At 43.3% G+C, this 21503-nt stretch overlaps 1 protein-coding gene across 1 annotated transcript in view; it reads right to left on the bottom strand.

Annotated features, from left to right (window-relative positions):
* The window catches only part of LOC142312897 (uncharacterized), a 148041-nt gene that overhangs the window by 58920 nt on the left and 67618 nt on the right, over positions 1–21503 (bottom strand). The window contains exons 8-11 of the mRNA XM_075351883.1: positions 4399–4465; positions 4201–4263; positions 4020–4117; positions 3743–3833 (exon numbers count right to left, since the gene is read on the bottom strand). Coding sequence (XP_075207998.1) covers positions 3743–3833; positions 4020–4117; positions 4201–4263; positions 4399–4465 — 319 coding nt within the window. The remainder of the gene's footprint in view (positions 1–3742; positions 3834–4019; positions 4118–4200; positions 4264–4398; positions 4466–21503) is intronic.

Raw genomic sequence — 21503 nt, 5'->3', positions numbered from 1 at the left:
GGTATACTATACCAGCCCCCGACTGACTTATAAGTTTAAATTGCACGATACAAACTTGTGATGTTATATTCGCCCCCAGGACCTGGGGGAAAAAATCCTCAAGACAGTCTGAGCGTGATAACCCCCGGTTCACAGTGTAATATCAGCATTACTATGAGCGGTTTTTTAACAAATTGATATATGTAGTGGTCATTAAACGTTGGTTGAGTTTAAACATTGTTTGCTTTTATGTAAATTGTAACTAATTAAATATATGCATAAATAGTGCTCTAGGCAACAGCTGAGTTATCCTTGAGGAAGGGGGCCGTTACACGCCCCCGAAACGCGCGTCGGATCAGGACTCTGCTTTGTCTATCTCACCTGTGCGGTGATATTCTGCTAAGTAACTTCTCCCTCGTGTGGATTCAGTCAGCCCATACAGGACACCGTCCGGACTGCCCGCTGAAGAGGTGGAGAAGTTACCATTGACTTTATCCTTGTCTGAAGCCAGCACATATTGGTGCTTCCAGTGGCTCCGCACTGTTCGTTCTGGAAGTACAATTGGGATCATACAGGATTGCCTGCCTGTGGCATCGTGAAGTGGTCTAAAGGCTCCGTTAAAGAGGGACGCTGGTAATATTACATCTCCTCTAGAGCCAGCACTAACTACGGCCACTGGTTCCAAATTGTCTGCTTTGGAAGTCTGACAGGTTAACCCTGTATCTACAACGGCTCCAGCCTAAGACGGAACGTGCAGTAAATTAAATCTACGGAGAAACCCGGTCTATTTACCGCAGAAAAACCCTGCTGATATTACACTGTGAACCGGGGGTTATCACGCTCAGACTGTCTTGAGGATTTTTGGTGAGCACCTTTAATAATAAAAATTATAAAAACCCATCTAGCGCTGGTTTTTTGTGGATTTTCAATTAAAATCCCCCACATAGTCTACTAATTCCTGGCAGAGTGAAGGGGTTCCTCTGCCATTAAAACTAAGCTGCAAGAATTAAAAGGGTTTTTTGGTTAAGCGCTGCGAACTGCCTGCAGGCAATCTCAGAATATACAGTATTATAAAGTGACTGCTATGCACAGCCAGTATATACCGTAGCAAAATGGCATATACTGTCAAACAGCCGACATATACCTGCAGGCAGAGCCAGTATATACCGCTAATAGCTGATATACACCGCTAGCCAGCAGACACACACCGCTAGAGAGACAGCGATATACCGCTGAGCAGAGCGGTATATAGTGCTGCAGAAGTGCAGAGCCAAGGAGGCGATCTCACCCGTGTCTGCTCCCCACGTGGAAAATGGCGTCCAGTGTTCCTGGCAGCCTGGAGAGAGAGTTGGCCCCCGGAAGCTGATTGGTCTCAGGGCTGGGACTAAGCGTGACGGCCAAATCGGAAAGGAGCTGCTCCTGAGTGAGGGAGAGGCTTCCAGAGCAGTGAGAGGGGGCGTTGCTAGAATGCAGGCCGAAGCCAGGGGCTAAATTATTGATGCTCCCCGGGATCACGGCCTGCATTGGCCCACCGGTGCCTTTCCAGGCGGCGGTTTGGATGCAGGGGACAGATGACTCGTCGTCTCCCTACCTGCTCCTGGCTCCGTCTGAAGACGCGTTGGTGATGGATGCGTGGATCTCAGGGACGCATCTTCGGCTCAAGGCTGAAGCAGGTCCTCGGCTCTGCTCAGCCCTCTGGAGCTACCTTGGTGTGAGGTGCTTCCAGGGAGCCTGGAGGGGTACGCAGACCCGACCACTTGGGCGCGAGGGAAGACTGACGGCTTGTGCATGCCAGGTTTCCTCTGCCCGTACACAGGGGGGAACGGGGGTGACAGGGCACCCTGGTATTGCCCCATAATAAAAAATAGAATGAATAAGAAAAAGAAAACAAAATAAAAAGTAAAAATAAAAACAAAATAAGCTGGCCTGAGGCACCACTGGTGGAGCTCAGTCCAGACATGTCAGCCTCCCTGCTGACACTAGAAAAAACTGAGCTAGTTTCCTGCCGAGCTGGGGTATATGCTGTGGGGGGAGGAGCTAACACTTTTGCAAATCTAGTGTCACGCCTCCCTGGAGACACGATAATACCCACTGTCTGTGTCCCCCAATGAAAAGGCGAGAAAGGAAGGGAAAGTCTTCACTGAATACAGATTTTACCACTGAACCAAGAATTTTGAAAGTGAAAGATTAGTCGAATTTTCCAATTAGATGTATTGCAAACTTTCTAATTAACACGTGTACCGTGGATTCATGAAATAGTAACAAAAACAACAGTTCCCCTAGAGTGTGGCAAGGGCATCAGCCAACAACTGGGCAAACAGACTAGTGGAATGGATTTGGGTATGGCCAATAAATAGACATTTGAACAGGCTAAAGTTGCTATATCATTAGACTATCTCAATGGTGAATTACTAGTGGACTCGTGAATGTGATCGTTATGGCCAAACAAGTTATTTTCCTTAATCCCTTAATTTACATGAGCTTGTGTGTTTAATAAGAATTAATCTGATTACAAAATACGTAAATAACACTACATATATTTACAGTCTTTAACCTCTATACATGCATATTTTTTGTCCCCTGCTTAATTCTACATCTTTAAATTGCTTGTTCTCACACAGAAAGCTATTCACAGCGTGGCACCCCCTACATCTCCACCCTCCTCTCTGTCTATCACCCTACCTGTACTTTACACACCGCAAATTACTTTTGACTAACATCCATACTAATCCTAACCTCCCACTCCAGGCTCCAAGACTTCTCCCGAGCTGCACCAATCCACTGGAATGTGGTACCACAAAAAACTAGGACGATCCCCAACTTATACAACTTCTGACGATCCTTTTTAGGATGAACTACCACCCTCCCTAATCAAAGTCAATTCATATACAGTATATCCACTCTACTATTTCTTAGAACATAATTATGTCACACTCTACCACACCCAAAAGCATTACAAAGATTGGCTGGTGACTGGTTCAGGCAGCCTTTATCTATCCCGCATTTCTTCGAGATGGTTGGACCTTTGTTGAAAATAAGCACTTGTACCTGGTTTCACCTCCACCTCACTCTATTGTAAATTGTAAGCTCTTACAAGCAGGGTTGTCTTTATTTTTGCTTTAATTATTGTATTTTCTATAACTGTTACTTATGAATGTTTGTATATGAATCTCTGAATTGTAAAGCACTGCAGAATATGTTACATAGTTACTAAGGTTGAAAAAAGACCTAGGTCCATCTAGTTCAACCTTCCTCCACAAGTTCTACATTTGGTCACAAAGTCATTTATAACCAACAATGTTGTGTGTACTGAGGAAATCATCCAGCCCTTTTTTGAAAGCTGTTATAGATTCTGCCATTACTACCTCTTGTGGTAGGGCATTGCACAGACTGACTGCTCTAACTGTAAAGAACCCTTTCCTATTTAGCTGTCGGAATCGCTTTTCTTCCACTCGCAGTGAGTGCCCCCTGGTCCTTAGTATTGTCTTCAGAAGAAATAAGTCATGTGCCAGTCCTTTATATTAGACATTATTTCACATTAGAAATAGAGATTACTATTATCTTTGTTTTATCATATAAAGCACTATCACATTTTCATTCACCATTAAATTAACTTTCTGACTGAAAGGAGTTTTTTTCATTCAACAACCCTCTTGGGGTTTCTGCCTTCTTCTGGATCCACAAGTGTAAATTATAGATTGAACTCAATGGACTTGTGTCTTTCAACCTTAACAAGTCTCTACAATTAGTGATCACTTCTCACCTAGGTAATCATATGTAGGACTCTCCTCTTTACACTGCTCACCACCCCTCACATATGTCTCTGTAGTATTAATATGGGTCAGATCTTCACCCTGAAACAAATATTGTAAATGTCACATCTATGATCAGCTCTAATCCTGCCACTCCACCATTCTCTTTACACAAGTATAAAGCATATAATACTGGTGGATAAAACATGACTGAATACAAGACCTTCACAGCCGTCTACACATCATAGGGGATTTCATATTGTGACATGACACCTTCTCATCATCTACCTGATAATCCTGAGGAACACTTGGATCTTCTTCTTTACAGTCCTGTGGAAGAAGAGGACGGGGACATCTCTCTGGTGTTGTCCTCTTACTGGATAGAACTGGAGGAAAGACATATAGGGACTGAATTCATTCCTTACACACAGTTAATTATAAGCTGTGTGTATTTAGTCCTGTCTATTACCTGGTGATGGGAGGGGCTGGGGAAGCTCCATCATGACGTCCTTGTACAGATCTTTATGTCCTTCTACATAAAAATAAAAATGATGTCATCATATTTACAGACTCAATACATACAGAAAATGGGTGTTTAAAAATTACATCAACTTAGCTTCACTGCAGCAATTATTATTAAAGAAGTTTATTTATTCATATCTATTACCTGGTGATGTGAGGGGCTGGGGAACATCCATCATGACGTCCTTGTACAGATCTTTATGTCCTTCTAAATACTCCCACTCCTCCATGGAGAAATAGACAGTGACATCCTGACATCTTATAGGAATCTGACACATACAAGGATACCGTCATCCCCCGATCCCTTCATAGCGTTACTGTATAATGTCCCAGCATTCCCAGCAGTGTCACCTCTCCAGTCAGCAGCTCAATCATCTTGTAGGTGAGTTCTAGGATCTTCTGGTCATTGATGTCCTCATGTATCAGGGGGTGAGTTGGAGGCCCGTTGATTGGGCTCAGGGGTCTTCCCCGTCCCTCAGATACAGGGGCCTGACAGCGCTCACTAGAGGTCTTCTTCACTAGTGTGTAATCCTGGTTATGGAGAGACACAGTAATAAATCTCACTACAGACATTTCCAGAGTCCTCACCTATCCAGTTCTGTCCATCTGTTATTCCCATAGATAAGAATGATGTAATGTGACGTCATCAGAATCTCTCACCTCTCCAGTAAGCCGGAAGACGATCTCTAGGGTGAGGTGTAATATCCTCTCCACCATCTTGTCTCTGTTCCTATGCATCCTTGATGGGTCAATCAAGAAAATTCTCTTCTATAGATCTCCACTGAGAGGATCCGATCTTGTAGGGACCTTAATGGGGAGAAGATGATTGATATAACATCATAAAGATTCCATCTGTTTTTTTATGCACTGGAACAAGAGTGGAATATTTTATCATTTATGCTCCTCCATATCTAGAGGCAAAGCAGGTTGCACCCTCACAAGAACTCAACAACCATGCTTGGCCATCAGCGCTGGAAAAAAACAAAGATGTGCAGATGATCCCTTCCTTCTGCTCCATTTATTGTGCTTTCCATTGGTTCATTAGGTCTGCAGAGACCTCACAGGACAGAAAAATGTCTTTTTATGCCAATCAATGTACTTTTATTCAGATATGACAATTTTGGAAAATCACAGCAAATGGACATAAATACTAAATAACATCATAGAAAAAATAGCTGTATTTACCAATACCATTTGCACTGAAGGATGCAGCAGACTCCTATGATAAAAGGCAGAAGCAGCACAGATGCAGAATACTGATGACCGACCACTCACACACCTATTAATCAGGGAGTGGTTGCTTTTTATAACTGCAAATTGATAAGGCTTTTTTAAAGTCCTAATCACAGATACATGTAGTGCACCATTCCGGGTCACAGTCTATCGGTCACGTCCATACTATTAGATCAGGCAGGCTGCTCAGTACTCTATAAGTGCAGCCCACAGGGACAGACTACTCAATACCCCCAACGACACGACAGAGCCCGGCTGCATGATGTCTTACTTGGTATTTTGGCCAAAATATCCAAGTTTGCAACTCACCTCATGGGTCCTCATTGTCTTGCGAGTTCCTATATTTAACCCATTCACCCCCGGCCACTAAAACGCCCTAATGTTCGGGCCATTTTTAGCAATTCTAACCAGTGTCACTTTGACAGGTTATAACTCTGGAACGCTTCAACAGATCCCGGCAATTATGACATTGTTTTTTCGTGAGATATTGTACTTCAGGATAGTGGTAAATTTAGGCCGATATTTTTTACGTTTATTTGTGAAAATTTCAGAAATTTGGCGAAAGTTTTGCAATTTTTAAACTTTGAAATTTTATGCCTATAAATTTGAGACATATGTCACACAAAATAGTTGCTAAATAACATTTTCCACTTGTCTACTTTACACCAGCGCAATTTTCGAAACAATTTTTTTTTTTCGTTAGGAAGTTAGAAGGGGTCGAAGTTCATCAGCAATTTCCCATTTTTCCAACAAAATTTACAAAACCATTTTTTTTAGGGACCACATCACATTTGAAGTGACTTTGAGATGCCTAGGTGACAGAAAATACCCAAAAGTGACACCATTCTAAAATCTGCACCCCTCACACTGCTCAAAACCACATCCAAGAAGTTTATTAACCCTTAAGGTGTTTCAAAGGAACCAAAGCAATGTGGAAGGAAAAAAATGAAAATTTTACTTTTTTTTACAGAAAAATGTTACTTTAGCCATAAAACTTTAACTTTCACAAGGGAGAAAAGAGAAAGTGCACCATAAAATGTATTGTCCAATTTCTCTTGAGTACGCCGATACCTCATATGTGGTAAAAATCAATTGTTTGGGCGCACGGAAGAGCTCACAAGGTAAGGAGCGCCATTCAAATTTTTGAACGCAAAATTAGCTGCACTCATTAGTGGACGCCATGTCAGGTTTGGAGACCCCTTGAGGTGCCTAAACAATGGAACTTCCCCACAAGTGACCCCATTTTGGAAACTAGACCCCTCAAGGAATTTATCTAGATGTTTGTTGAGCACTTTGAACCCCTGGGGGCTTCACAGAAGTTTATAATGTTGAGCCGCAAAAAGAAAACATTTTTTTTTACCACAAAAACTGTTGCTTCAACCAGGTAGCTTTTTTTTTTTTTAACCCCATAGCGACGGCCTAACGTCTCAAGACGTCGGAAAAACAGGGTACTTATTCTGTTCCGACGTCTTGAGACGTCAGGCCGGAAAAAGCTTGTAGCGCCCCCCAGTGACGAAAAATCTCGGGGGTTTCAGCTACCGGAGGTAGCTGAGACCCCCAAGATTATGAATCGGGGTTTTTTTTTTGGACCCCGATAATGTGATCGTCGGTATACACCGTATACCGACGTACACATAAAAAAAAAAAAGGCAAATAAAACTGATTTCTTTCTCATCGGACATGATCAAACATGTCCGATGAGAAAGAAATATAATCCTTTAGTGCCCCCAAAGCCCCCGGTACCGGAGAAATCAACCCCCCCCCCCCCCGGACATCCAAAATGGCGCCGACGCGCGCCGAAAACTGCCGCCACCGCCGGCTCTGCATTCATTTCCCTCCGATCTGAAATGATCAAACATTTCAGATCGGAGGGAAATGTCCTCCCCCTGACCCCTCCTCCGGTGCACCGGAGATCTCTGGTCCCCGGAGCCCCCTCCGGTTCTCCAGAGCGCTCCCCCTTCCCCCCTCCGGAGCATGCATGATGTCAGCGTGCAGCGCGCGGCTGCATTCATCCTGCTCTTTCTGCCGCATATGACACGTCACATGCGACAGAAAGGTGTCCCCAGGTCCCACCGTCACCCCCCGTCACTCCCCCCCCCAGCCCCCGGTCTTACGTTACCTGGCGGCTGTTGCTGCTCCGGCCCCGCGATCACTCCCTCTGGAAAGCTGGCGGCGCATGCGCAGACAGCGGCTGTCAGCTGGATCCCTCGCTGACGTCGCTGCTGCACAGGCTGCTCCACTGTGGACCGGGGGAGAGTGAGTGCAGTAATCTGCAGCCACACTCCTCACATGGAGAGACTGCTGTTCCAGAAAATGGGGGGTACGTTCTGTGAGCGTACCCCTCATATTCTGGAATGAGGTTACTGCAGGTCACTCTGCCCTAGGTTGGACCGGGGCAGTGTGAGTGCAGTATTCTCAGATTACTGCACCCACACTGCTCATGGAGAGCTTGCTCTTCCAGAAAATGGGGGATACGTTCCCTGAACGTGCCCCCCATATTCTAGAAGGTCCAGAGTCGCCGAGGGACCTCCAAAATGGATTACAGCGACCGAAATGTATTTATTTTCAATAAATTGGTGAAAAAGGAATGTTTCGGGGAGTTTTTTTTTCAAAAAAATTTTTTTTTTGTCTTTATTTTTTTCTATTACTGACTGGGTTAGTGATGTCGGGTATCTGTTTAGATGCCGTGACATCACTAACCCCAGGGCTTGACGCCAGGTGACATTACAGCTGGTATCAACCCCATTTATTACCCCGTTAGCCACCGCACCAGGGCGCGGGATGAGCTGGAGCGAAGCGCCAGGATTGGCGCATCTAATGGATGCGCCACTTCTGGGGCGGCTGCGGCCTGCTATTTTTAGGCTGGGAAGAGTCCAATAACCATGGCTCTTCCCACCCTGAGAATACCAGACCTCAGCTGTCCGCTTCACCTTGGCTGGTGATCTAATTTGGGGGGGACCCCACGTTTGTTTTTTTTTGTTTTTTTTGAAAAAACGCCTGGGGAGCCCTCCAAATTGATCACCAGCCAAGGTGAAGCTGTCAGCTGTGGTTTGCAGGCTACAGCTGTCTGCTTTACCCTAGCTGGCTATCAAAAATAGGGGGGACCCCACGTCGTTTATTTTAATTATTAATTTTTTGGGGGGGCTAAATACAAGGCTAGGCACCCTTTAGTGCCACATGAAAGGCACTAAAGGGCGCCAGCTTAGAATATGCAGGGGGTGGGACATTATATATGTTTGACATCTATCCATTCATCCATTGTAGCATTTTACGCTGTGTGCCCACAATCAGGGTTTGCAGCGTTTTGGGCGCAGAGTGTTTTCCCTGCGTCCATAACACTGCGTTGTGCAGTAGAAGCACAGTGGAAGGATTTTTAGAAATCCCGTGCCCACTGTGCTTCTTTTCTCCGCAGCATAAACCGACCTGTGGTGCAGCTTCCCGAGCCTCCACATGTCAATTTATGCTGCGGAGTGTTGTCTGCAGGTAGCATAGAGCTCCACAGCAGCTTGAACCCAAATCGTGGGCATGGGCAGCTGCGTTCTCCCGTGGACAACACTCACATCTCTGCAGGAAGGCTGACACTGTGTACTAGACGCCGTGTCGCTGGATCATGGCCACATAGCCTAAAAGCGAGAAATTTGTTGCTACAGCAACATTTTTGTGAAGTACCTGTGGTTTCAAAATGCTTACTATACTCCTGAATAAAATCCAGTTTCCAAAATGGGGTCACTTGTGGGGGGTTTCTGCTGTATAGGTACCCAAGGGGCCCTGCTAATGTGACATGGTGCCCGCAATTTATTTCAACTCTTCCAGAATTCAAATGGTGCTCCTTCCATTCCAAGCCCTCCCATTTATCCAAACAGAGGTTTTTGGCCACATGTGGGGTATCCCTGTGCTCATAAGACATTGGATAACAACCTGTGGGGTCCACGGTTTGTTGTTGCCTCTTGAAAAAGTAAGAAATATGATGCTAAAGCAACATTTTTGTGAAAAAAATGAAAATTTTCAATATGGCAACCTAAGCTTATCAAATTCTGTGAAGTACTCTTGGATTCAAACTGCTCAATATACACCTAGATAAAAGCCTTGAGGTGTCTTGTTTCCAGAATGGGGTCACTTGTGGGGGACCTCCACTGTTTAGGCACCTTAGGGGCTTTCCAAATGCAACATAGCGTCCGCTAATGATTCCAGCCAATTGTGCAGTCAAATGGCACTCCTTCCCTTCCGAGCCCTGCTGTGCACCCAAACAGTTGATTTTCATCACACATAAGGTATCAGCATACTCAGGAGAAATTGCACAATAAATTTTATGCTCAATTTTTTCCTTTTACACTTGTAAAAAAAAAAGCTACCTGGTTGAAGTAACAATTTTGTGGTAAAAATGTATATTTTTTTTTTCACAGCTCAACATTATAAACTTCTGTGAAGCACCTGAGGGTTCAGGGTACTCACCAAACATCTAGATAAATTCCTTCAGGGGTCTATTTTCCAAAATGTGGCCACATGTTTAGGAGCTTCACTGTATAGACACCTCAGGGGCTCTCCAAATGCAACATGGCGTCCGCTATTGATTCCAGCCAATTTTGCAGTCAAATGGCACTCCTTCCCTTCCGAGCCCTGCCATGCGCCCAAACAGTTGATTTCCACCACATATAAGTTATCGCCAAACTCAGGAGAAATTGCACAATAAATTTCATGGTGATTTTTTTCCTGTTACCCTTGTGAAAAAAAAGCTACCTGGTTGAAATAACAATTTTGTGGTAAAATTTTATTTTTTTATTTTCATGGCTCAACGTTATAAAATTCTGTGACGCACCTGGGGGTTCAGGGTACTCACCAAACATCTAGATAAATTCCTTGAGGGGCCTAGTTTCCAAACTGGGGTCACTTGTGCGGGGTTTCTGCTGTTTAGGTACCTTAGGGGACCTCCAAATGCGACATGGTGCCCGCAATCTTTTTCAGCCAAATTTCCTTTCCAAAATTCAAATATTGCTCCTTTCGTTCCAAGCCCTCCCATTTGTCCAAACAAAGGTTTCAGACCACATGTGAGGTATCACCGTGCTCATAAAAAAGTGGGTAACAAACATTGGGGTCAAATTTTTGGAATTACCTCTTGAAAAAGTGAGAAAATTGATGCTAAAGCAACATTTTTGAGAAAATTATTAAAATTTTCAATATGACAACGAAACGTTAACAAAATCTGTGAAGTACCTGTGGGTCTAAAATGCTCACTTTACCCCTAGATAGAAGCCTTGAGGGGTCTAGTTTCCAAAATGGCGTCACTTGTGAGGGGTTTCTTCTGTTTAGGTACCTTAGCGGACCTGTAAATGCAACATGGTGCCCGCAATCTATTTCAGCCAAATTTGCTTTCCAAAATTCAAATATTTCTGTTCCGAGCCCTCCCATTTGTCCAAACAGAGGTTTCTGACCACATGTGGGGTATCGGCTCACTCATAAGAAAGTGGGGAACAAGTTTTGTGGTCCATTTTGTTGTGTTATTTCTTCTAAAAGTGAATAAATTTGGGTTAGAGCAACATTTTTAGGTAAAATTTAAATTTTGCTTTTTTTCATTCCACATTGCTTTTGTTCATGTGAAGCACCTGAAGGGTTAATAAACTTCTTGAATGTGGTTTTGAGTACTTTGGGGGGTGCAGTTTTTAGAATGGTGTCACTTTTGGGTATTTTCTGTCATCTAGGCCTATTGAAGTCACTTCAAATGTGATGCGGTCCCTAAAAAAATGGTTTTGTAAATTTTGATGTAAAAATGAGAAATCGCTGATAAACTTTGAACCCCTCTAACTTCCTAACAAAAAAAAATTTTGTTTCCAAAATTGTGCTGATGTAAAGTAGACATGTGGGAAATGTTATTTATTAACTATTTTGTGTCACAGAAATCTCTGGTTTAACGGTATAAAAATTCAAATGTTGAAAATTGCTAAATTTTCAAAATTTTTGCCAAAATTCAATTTTTTTCATAAATAAACGCAAAAAATATTGTCCTAAATTTGGTACTAACATGAAGTCCAATATGTGACGAAAAAACAATCTCAAAATCACCAGGATCCGTTGAAGCGTTCCAGAGTTATAACCTCATGAAGTGACACTGGTCAGAAGTGCAAAATTTGGTCTGGTCATTAAGGTGAAAATTAGCTCCGTCACTAAGGGGTTAAAAGGGTATCAGGGAAAAATGCACCATAAAATATATTGTGCATTTTCTCCTGAGTACCTCAATACCCTATATGTGATAAAAATCAATTGCTTGGGCGCACAGCAGAGCTTGGAAGGTAAGGAGCGCCATTCAAATATTTGAACGCAAAATTAGCTGGATTCATTAGCGGATGCCATGTCGGGTTTGGAGACCCCTTGAGGTGCCTAAACAGTTGAGCTCCCCCACAAGTGACCCCATTTTGGAAACTAGACCCCTCAATAAATGTATCAAGATGTTTGGGGAGTCTTTTGAACACCCGGGGGCTTCACAGACGTTGATAACGTTGAGCCGTGAAAATATATATTTTTTTTTACCACAAAACTGTTACTTGAACCAGGTAGCTTTTTTTCACAAGTGTATCAGGAAAAAATGCAACATAAAACGTATTGTGCAATTTCTCCTGAGTACGCAGATACCTCATAAGTGGTGTAAGGTAATTGTTTGGGCGCATGACAGGGCTCAGAAGAGAAGGAGTGCCATTTGACAGCAAAATTGGTTGGCATCATTAGCGGACGTTATGTTGCATTTGGAGACCCCCTGAGGTGCCTAAACAATGGAGCTCCCCCACAAATGACCCAATTTTGGAAACTAGACCCCTCACTAAATGTATCAAGATGTTTGGGGAGCCTTTTGAACACCCGGGGGCTTCACAGACGTTGATAACGTTGAGCCGCGAAAATATATATTTTTTTTTTACCACAAAACTGTTACTTGAACCAGGTAGCTTTTTTTCACAAGGGTATCAGGAAAAAATGCACCATAAAATGTATTGTGCAATTTCTCCTGAGTACGCAGATACTCCATATGTGGTGGAAAGTAATTGTTTTGGCGAACGGCGGGGCTCAGAAGAGAAGGAGCGCCATTTGACTTTTCAAACGCAGACACTGTGCAGTAATGTGCATCACTGATCGGCCGCTGCAGGACGCACGGACTGATGAGATACAAACAGCGACAGGGATACGGAAAAAAAAGTCACGCCGAAAATTGAGCAGAGATGCCGATCCGTTATGTGCATCCCTGGTGCATCCCACTTACAAACATAGGTCCGAGCAGTCAACTGAGTCCTCTACTTAGGGTTGTTTCAATCTGCGCAGGGGCCTTAATGGACTGCGTAGCTGGGACCTCTAGTCTGTATGAGAACCAGGTGGGTGAGGTGTACTAGTTTTGAGTTAGACCTTATTTTACGTTATTTTTTACTTGTGCAGTTAGTGCGCATAACAGGAAAATCTTCATTGAATACAGATGTTACTTCAGAATTCAGAATTTTTATAATGACTGATCAATTCTGGCAAAGAAAGAAGCAAATTTGTCTAATAAGATATATTACAGAGTTGCTTATTTTTTTTTCCCTGAAAAAAACACTAGGTCTTATTTTCAGGGGGTGTCTTATTTTCGAGGAGACATGGCTGGGGGTAAGTTTACCCCCCACAAAAAGCAGACTCCCCCTTCCCAGGATCATCATACTTACCAGCTCCGGGCGTCTGTGTGGATCCCAGATCTCCCTGTGATCTCCCAGCAGGTGTGCTGCACACCGTCCTCCCCTGCATGTAGCTGACACTCCCATAAATCACATCACACTCACACACACTCATACAGACACACACATCAGATTTCACATCATTCCTCCCTTTGATCTCCCAGCAGCTGTGCTCTCCTGCGTCTGGCTGACACTCACACATCAGATCACAGTCACATATCAGAACACGCAGTCACACATCCGATCGCATACACTCACACATCTGATCGCAAACACACACAGCCGATCGCATACACTCACGAAATCGCACATACCGGTACAATCGTGCGCACACACTCACAACATCCAGAGATACCACGTGCTTCTGGTCATGTGATACTCCGGCAAGTCCTGGAAGCTCACTGCACAGCGTCGCAGGTCCTAACGTCGCCAAGAAGCAAGCGATATCGCTCCATGTCGTCAGTGTGTGGATGCGATCTGTAGTTTGTGTGTGTGTGTTCCACTGTGTGTGTGTGATCTGATGTGTGTGTGTGAGTGTGTTCTACCGCAGGACCTTGATGCACTCCCCTGCTCCCGGTCGGCGTCTGGCGAGTATGATCGCGGGGTCTTCTTTCTTTAGGGGGTGTCCGCTGTCTATAATGAAGTGTCCTACAGTATCTTTAACTTTGTTACCGCTGCATGACACTTCATTATTGACCGCGGCTAGGTCTTATTTTCAGGAGATGTCTTATATTTCAGCCTCCCTGAAAACTCCTGCTAGGTCTTATTTTCGGGGGAGGTCTTATTTTCGGGGAAACACGGTAGCACCGATGCAAAATAAAAATACTAATGCACTACCAGTTTTTCATTTTTGCCAAAATATCAACTAAGGCTACTTTTATCCTATGTTTTTTTAACATGCCTCATGAACGTTTTTTTGCTGCAAAAGCGGATCCTGTTTTTGCAAAGAGAAACGCATGCAAACGCATGTGTTATTTTACAGGATCCTGTCACTTAAAATTATGGGCGGGTATTGGAGTCATGTGATCGGGAGTGAGGGGAACTGAACGTGACAGACTGGAAATTCAGATACAGCTGGGGAAAAAGAGAGAGAAAAAGAGAGAGAAAAAGAGAGAGAAAAAGAGAGAGAAAAAGAGAGAGAAAAAGAGAGAAAGAGAGAGAGAAAAAGAGAGATATATTTTTAGTCAGGATCCAGCGACTTGCAGTATTTGGACGCTGCTCAAAAACGCTAAAAGTAGCGTTTTTGAAAAAAGTTAAACAACTGCACGTCGCTGGATCCTGACTAAACTGCACGCAAACGCATGTGAACGCATGTTGACGCGAGTCCATTGCAAATGCATTGAAATGAAAACGCATTTGTACTGGATCCGTTTTTGCATTTAAAAAACATTCAGGACACATGTTAAAAAAACGTAGTGTGAAAGCAACCTAAGGTTTAATGCATTTCTTTTCTATCTTCATCTGGTAGGATCACGGCCCACTGTGCTAGGTAGCGGAGAAATGTAGTTCTTTTGTGTCCAGCCAATGTAGCTGAAGCACCGCTCTGACTGGGAGAAACGATTGATAGAATCAATAAAAATGTAAAAAATAAAGTTTAAAAAAATATGAAAAAAACAAAAAAAAAAAATCGAAAAGTTCAAATCCCCCCTTTTTGCTCATTGAAAATAAAACAATAAGAAAAAAAATACACATATTTAGTATCGCTGCGTTCAGAAACGCCCGATCTATTAAAAGATTAAATCAATGAACCTGACCGATAAACAGCATAGCAAGGAAAAAAAATCGAAACGCCAGAATGACATTTTTTTGGTTGCCACAACATTGCATTAAAATGCAGTAACAGGAGATGAACACATCTACCCAAATATAGTATAATTGAAACATCTCAAGACGCAAAGAATAAGCTGTCACTGAGCCCCATATCCCGAAAGATAAAAAAGCCATGGGTCTCGGAAAATGGCAATAAAAGTGCAATTAATTTTTTACAAACTTCTGAATTTTTTTTCACCACTTAGATAAAAGTAAAAACTATAGATTATATCAACAGACTCGTAATTACCTGGGGAATCAATGCAAGGGCAATTTTATCATATAGTGAACATGGTAAAAAAAAAAATCACAGGTGCTGTTAAAGAAGGTGGGGGTCTGGTCTACCGGCAGCCAATGAGAGCCACTGGTGGTCGGGGAAAGCAGTGATTAGGTATGAGGACTGATGAGCGGACCTGGAGGTAGTGTTACAGCTGCGCGGGAGGTTTGTTAACTATATTCTCCTGCTTTAACCCTTTTATTTTACAGGTAATGTTCAGGTCCCCATAGACTTATATGGGGTTTGGCTTCTGGACAGATGTTCGGGTTTAAGTCTGGTCCCCAACCGGACTTTTTTTTTTTTGCCGACCCACCCAAGCCAAATAACTGCAGGTTCGTTCATCTCTACTCAGGACGGACACATGTAAGGTGACAGATAGTAAGCATGCAGTTTAATACCTACAGGAATGGCATGACATTTATCGATTAAATCTAACAGATTTAGGGCCACATCTTCTCAGAACAAATCAAGACAGACGTGTCACTCGAAGAAAGGATCAGCACGCTATGAACTGTTTACTTTGGATACATCATACAAAGAGAGCAATCACTGGAGAAGAACATCATAGTCAGAAGAGTAGAAGGAACAAAGCGAAGAGGAAGACCAGCAACCCAATGGTTTCATACCATCAATAAAACGGTGGAGAAGACCATGGTGGACCTATCTAGGCTTGCAAGAGATGGATCTTCCTACAGAGCGTTCATCCCTCAGGTCGGTCATGGCTCAAGATCAAGCTGAAGGCCATAATTAGTAAAAAGTAAATCTTCCTAGATACCCTGATTTATCCTTCCAGAGAGCTCCCACTATTAGAAATATTAAAATATTATAGCACCTATTAGACTAAAAAATAAACCATCAGGTTCAGTTGTAACTAGAGAAGAAACATTAAATGGAACACAAAAAATTGTTTAAGCTGTAGGTCTATAACACATCGTAGTAATTGTTTTTCATCTACAAATACACATGAATCTTTCCCTATAAGATGCCTACCTCACTACTTTCTCCAAAAGCACAACCTTCTTTTTCTCTTGTCAAATATATTTTAACCTTTGTTTTTGTCAGCCTTGTGTTTTGTATCAATAAAAGCCATGTTTATATATATAAATAGCTGGGCGTGCACATTTTTTACTATCAAGAGAAGGAAAAAAAGTATGATCCAACGTCCATATAATATGCAAAAACAGTTATTTTATTGAACAATTATTGGGAAATACACACCGCCGTGATAATAAAAACATTCCAAAATATACCCGTACATGATCTACCAACTATTGGATTAAATAATTAATGCCAAGTTCTAATGATTATCAAAACAAAGTCGATGCATATCAATAGACAGAGGTGACATACCTTAATTGATTATTTTACACCTTATATACTCAAATATAGAATTTGTTATCACCTGTAAATTCATCAAACTATGATACGTGAAACATGTACCAGAAAAACACGGACATTGAAAATAAAAAGCATTTTATACTAACCTTCTCCAGCGACGCTTTCTCCGGCCTCTGCTGGCTGCTGCTTCAGAGCGGGCTATTTACTGGCATGCGTATTTATGCATCCACAGCCAGCCCAGAAGTAGCTGCAGAGGTGTCAGCGGCGACAGGAAACAGCAGTCGAAGAGTTCAGCACCACGGACAGCAGGAGCGGGGACAGGTGAGTTTATCTCCATGTGCATTCAAGGATAACGTATCACAGATTGCACATGGACAACCCACGTGTGCCGTGAATCACAGCACACAGAGGGACATGTGCGTTTTTAACACGTCTGTGAAAAACGTCTGTTTTTCACTGACATGTGAAACAGTTTAACAATTAAATATACTAATGGGAATGTTCAATATCTGTTTAACCAGTGTGCAATACAAATCCCTTTAAAACATCAATTTTATTAGTTTATTATTAAAATCGCCCAGGTGAAAAAACTCCAAAAACTCAACTACTTAATCAATAAAAAGGGGAGCTACTATGGATCAAGTGCAACCATATATTCTGAAGTTACACAGGCAAATACAATGATAGAAAAGCCAGTCCGGAATTTATTTATACTATAGTGACCCTAGTATGTCACTATATCTGGCTCTGCCTACCAACGGAGGGTATGACGCCCTAACGTAGCTGGGCGCCCCCGTTCCTCGACGGCTGACCCTCACTCTCCCTACTTAACCCTACCAATATGATGATAATTTCTGTACCCAATACTCTCAATAACATATGGTGTAATACTCCATTTAAAATCAGTAAGAGGAGTACCTCAAGTAACAATTTTGCAGGCACAGAGCAAAAAACCAGGGGAGCTACTGTACAACGGGTACACCAATAAATTATAATATTGCAGAGGCAGACATAATGAGCAAGCCAGTCCAAAACCTATTTATGTTAAAGTGACCCTAATATATCACTATATCTGGCTCTGCCTAGCAACGGAGGGTATGACGCCCTAACGTAGCTGGGCGCCCCCGTTCCTCGACGGCTGACCCTCACTCTCCCTAGTTGACCCTACCAATATAAGGAAGGTGTCTGTGCCCGATAACCTCAGTTGTTAACACATAGTGTAGTACTCCATTAAGAGTTCAACTAGAGGATTAATACCTCAATAGACAAATTTCCAGGTACAGAACAAAAAACAAAAACAAAGGACATCTGCTGCCACGATCTGCTTACAGTATGTCTATCAGTATATAATGGGAACAAAATGTACTTCCCTCAAATTGATGCTGTTTGCATGGCCTCAACGCGTTTCCCCGCCCGTCATCGGATCATCAGGAAGCCCAAGGGTGATGATAAGAAAATATAAATCCCAGCATCATGTGTGGTAGTGGCCGGCGCCATTGAATCATTGGTTTAAATAAGCCAGACCTTAACACTAGAAGTCCACTATGGAGAATTAACATACCAGGCTACCGTCCCCAGGTCGTCACTGCACATGTCCGTTTCCATCAGACACTAGAGCCCATAAACCTCCTAAGAGACATGTGTAACAGGCCTAAGAGGGAGAGTGGGAGACGGAGTGGGAGAGAGAGAAAGAGTGGGAGAAATTGAGAGAGAGTGTCAGTGTTCCGGGATTTCCAGTTTGCTTTTGAAGGATCTTGCCCTTTGTTAACATGGAGTTTTCTGTTCTGTTGCCCTACTTCCTGTTCATCTGTTTAAAAGCCCGTCCCTAAGCTTAGTCTAGTTGCTTGAGTATACTGCTTCCTGTCTACTCCTGCCCTGCTGCTCTTGGTTCCTGATTGTATTTGGATCCTGTTGAAAATACCCGACACCTGCTCTGGACTCCACCTGGTCTCATCAACCTGTGCCCTCGCTGGTCCCGGACTCCGTCTGCAGTCACTGGTCGGCGCTTCTGCCCGGTTCATATCCGCTCTAGGACTCACGCTCCACATCACGTACGGACATTTTTGGACTGTGACCTGTTGCCCTTTCGTGTCCCGGCTGCTCCACATTTAGGCCTTCTGGGGTTATCGCCAGACAGCCCCTGTATAGGGGTTCGCTCCTGGTGGTCTCCCCGGGGGAGTCCGGTGAGCGGTCCCGGGAGTTCCCCTTGCTCTGAACTTGGCAGGTATATACCGTGTTTGTTATTTCATGTGTACATATTTATTGGTTGCACATATAAAACTTATTTGCACGAAGACTCCGTGTCTGGTTGTCATTGCCCTAACGCTATCGAAATCCTCAGTTCATACAATAGTATTACAGAGAGACAGAGAGAGTGGGAGAGTGGGGAGAGTGGGAGAGAAAGACTTAGGGTTACTTTGCACGCTGCGACATCGCTAACATCGGCTAACTATGCCGAGTGCGATAGTACCCGCCGCCGTCGCACATGCAATATCTTGTGATAGCTGCCGTAGCGAACATTATCCCTACGGCAGCTTCACACGCACTTACCTGCCCTGCGACATCACTCTAGCCAGCGATCCGCCTCCTTCCTAAGGGAGCGGGTCGTGCGGTGTCACAGCGACGTCACACGGCAGGCGGCCAATAGAAGCGGAGGGGCGGAGATGAGCGGGACATAAACATCCCGCCCACCTCCTTCCTTCCGCATAGCCAGTGGAGGCAGGTAAGATGTTCCTCGCTCCTGCGGCTTCACACACAGCGATGTGTGCTGCCGCAGGAACGAGGAACAACATCGTATCTCCTATTGGTGCGACATTATGAAAATGACCGACGCTACACAGATCACCGATTTTCAACGCTTTTGCGATCGTCTATCGGCGCATCTAGGCTTTACACATTGCGACGTCATTACCGGCGTCGGATGTGCGTCACTTTCGATTTGACCCCGACGATATCGCAGTAGCGATGTCGCAGCATGCAAAGTACCCCTTAGTTACTAATACGGGCAACGCCGGGTACTACAGCTAGTATATTTCTAAAGGTGCTATTGACATGAATTTCTCCCTCGATGCCGGTAACAGCCCATCCAATCCAAACAAGCAAAGAAATCAAACCATAAATGTTCAGAAATTAAGTTAAGTGTAATAATGAGACATTTCCATGGAAATGGATATAATCTGCGCTGTTGATATAAAGGAGATCCAGAAGCTGATAAATGAAAAGTGGTTTAATGTCAACGTGTCTCCGAGTCAGACTCCTTCCTCAGGACGGACACATGTAAGGTGACAGATAGTAAGCAGTTTAATACCTACAGGAGTGGCAGGAAATTTGATTAACTCTTTCTTTTCTTTTTTATTCAGTATATTTTCACATGCTGCTTTCTCAATTAGAGCTATCATATTCCGTAATATGATGATAGTAATGTTAATAGATAATAGTAAGGTTATCCTGTAAGAATAAACAAGTGAATAGGGAGACTAATGATATCGATCACTTTTATCAAAAACCTCATTACTAAGTACTTTCAGTTCAACTCATAAGAAGATATGTGAAATCCTAAGGGAACAGTGGCACATTTTACCAGGTGATCCTCTTTAGGGTCACATCTTCTCAGAACAAACCAAGCCAGACGTGTCACCCGAAGAAAGGATCACCACGCTACGACTTGTCTACTTTGGATACATCATACAAAGAGAGCAATCACTGGAGAAGGACATCATGGTCGGAAAAATAGAAGGAACAAGGCGAAGAGGTAATCCAGCAACCCAATGGCTTCATACCATCAATAAAACGGTGGAGAAGACCATGGTGGACCTATTTAGACTTGCAAGAGATGGATCTTCCTACAGAGCATGCATCCCTCAGGTCGGTCATGGCTCGAGATCAAGCTGAAGGCTGTTATAAGTAAACAGTAAAACTTCCTAGATACCCTGGTTTATCCTTCCAGAGAGCTCCCACTATTATAAACATTATAGCACCTAGTAGGCTACAAAATAAACCATCAGGTTCAGTTGTAACTAAAGAAACATTAAATGTAACACAAAAACAATTGTTTAAGCTGTAGGTCTAGCACACATCATAGTAATTGTTTTTCATCTACAAATACACATGTATCTTTTCCTATAAGATGCCTACCTCAATACTTTCTCCAAAAGCACAACCTCCTTTTTCTCTTGTCAAACATGTTTTAACCTTTGTTTTTGTCAGCCTTGTGTTTTGTATCAATAAAAGCCATGTTTATATATAAATAGCTGGGCGTGCACATTTTTTACTATGCAGCTCTTTTCCTCTCTGTTAAAAATTCATTTTTTTGCACAGCTTTTTGTTAGAACCCCTCACATTATTTACATTACCCTGTGGTGCCAAGTACTTCTTTCTAAAAGTATTGCGAGGTGCAGTGTGTGGGGGTATATTATACAGAGGGGTAGTGTGTGTAGAGGGAATGTTATACAGAGGGGCAGTGTGTGTTGGGGATATATTATACAGAGGGGCAGTGTGTGTGTGGGGGGGTATATTATACAGAGGGGCCATGTGTGTATGGGATAGTATACAGAGGGCAGTGTGAGGGGGTATATTATACAAAGGGGCAGTGTGTGTATGGGATAGTATACAGAGGGCAGTGTGAGGGGGTATATTATACAAAGGGGCAGTGTGTGTATGGGATAGTATACAGAGGGCAGTGTGTGGGAAAGATATTATACAGAGGGGCAGTGTGTATGGTATAGTATACAGAGGGCAGTGTGTGGGGGTATCTTATACAGAGGGGCAGTGTTTGGGGGGATGTTATACAGAGGGGCAGTGTGTGTGGGGGGTATATTATACAGAGGGGCAGTGTGTGTGTGGGCGTATATTATACAGAGGGGCAGTGTGTGTGTGGGCGTATATTATATAGAGGGGCAGTGTGTGTAT

The sequence above is a fragment of the Anomaloglossus baeobatrachus genome, chromosome 5, assembly GCF_048569485.1.
Source record: "Anomaloglossus baeobatrachus isolate aAnoBae1 chromosome 5, aAnoBae1.hap1, whole genome shotgun sequence".
Taxonomy (NCBI): domain Eukaryota; kingdom Metazoa; phylum Chordata; class Amphibia; order Anura; family Aromobatidae; genus Anomaloglossus; species Anomaloglossus baeobatrachus.
Note: the sequence above shows the minus strand (reverse complement) of the source record. Positions and strands in the feature narration are given on the sequence as shown.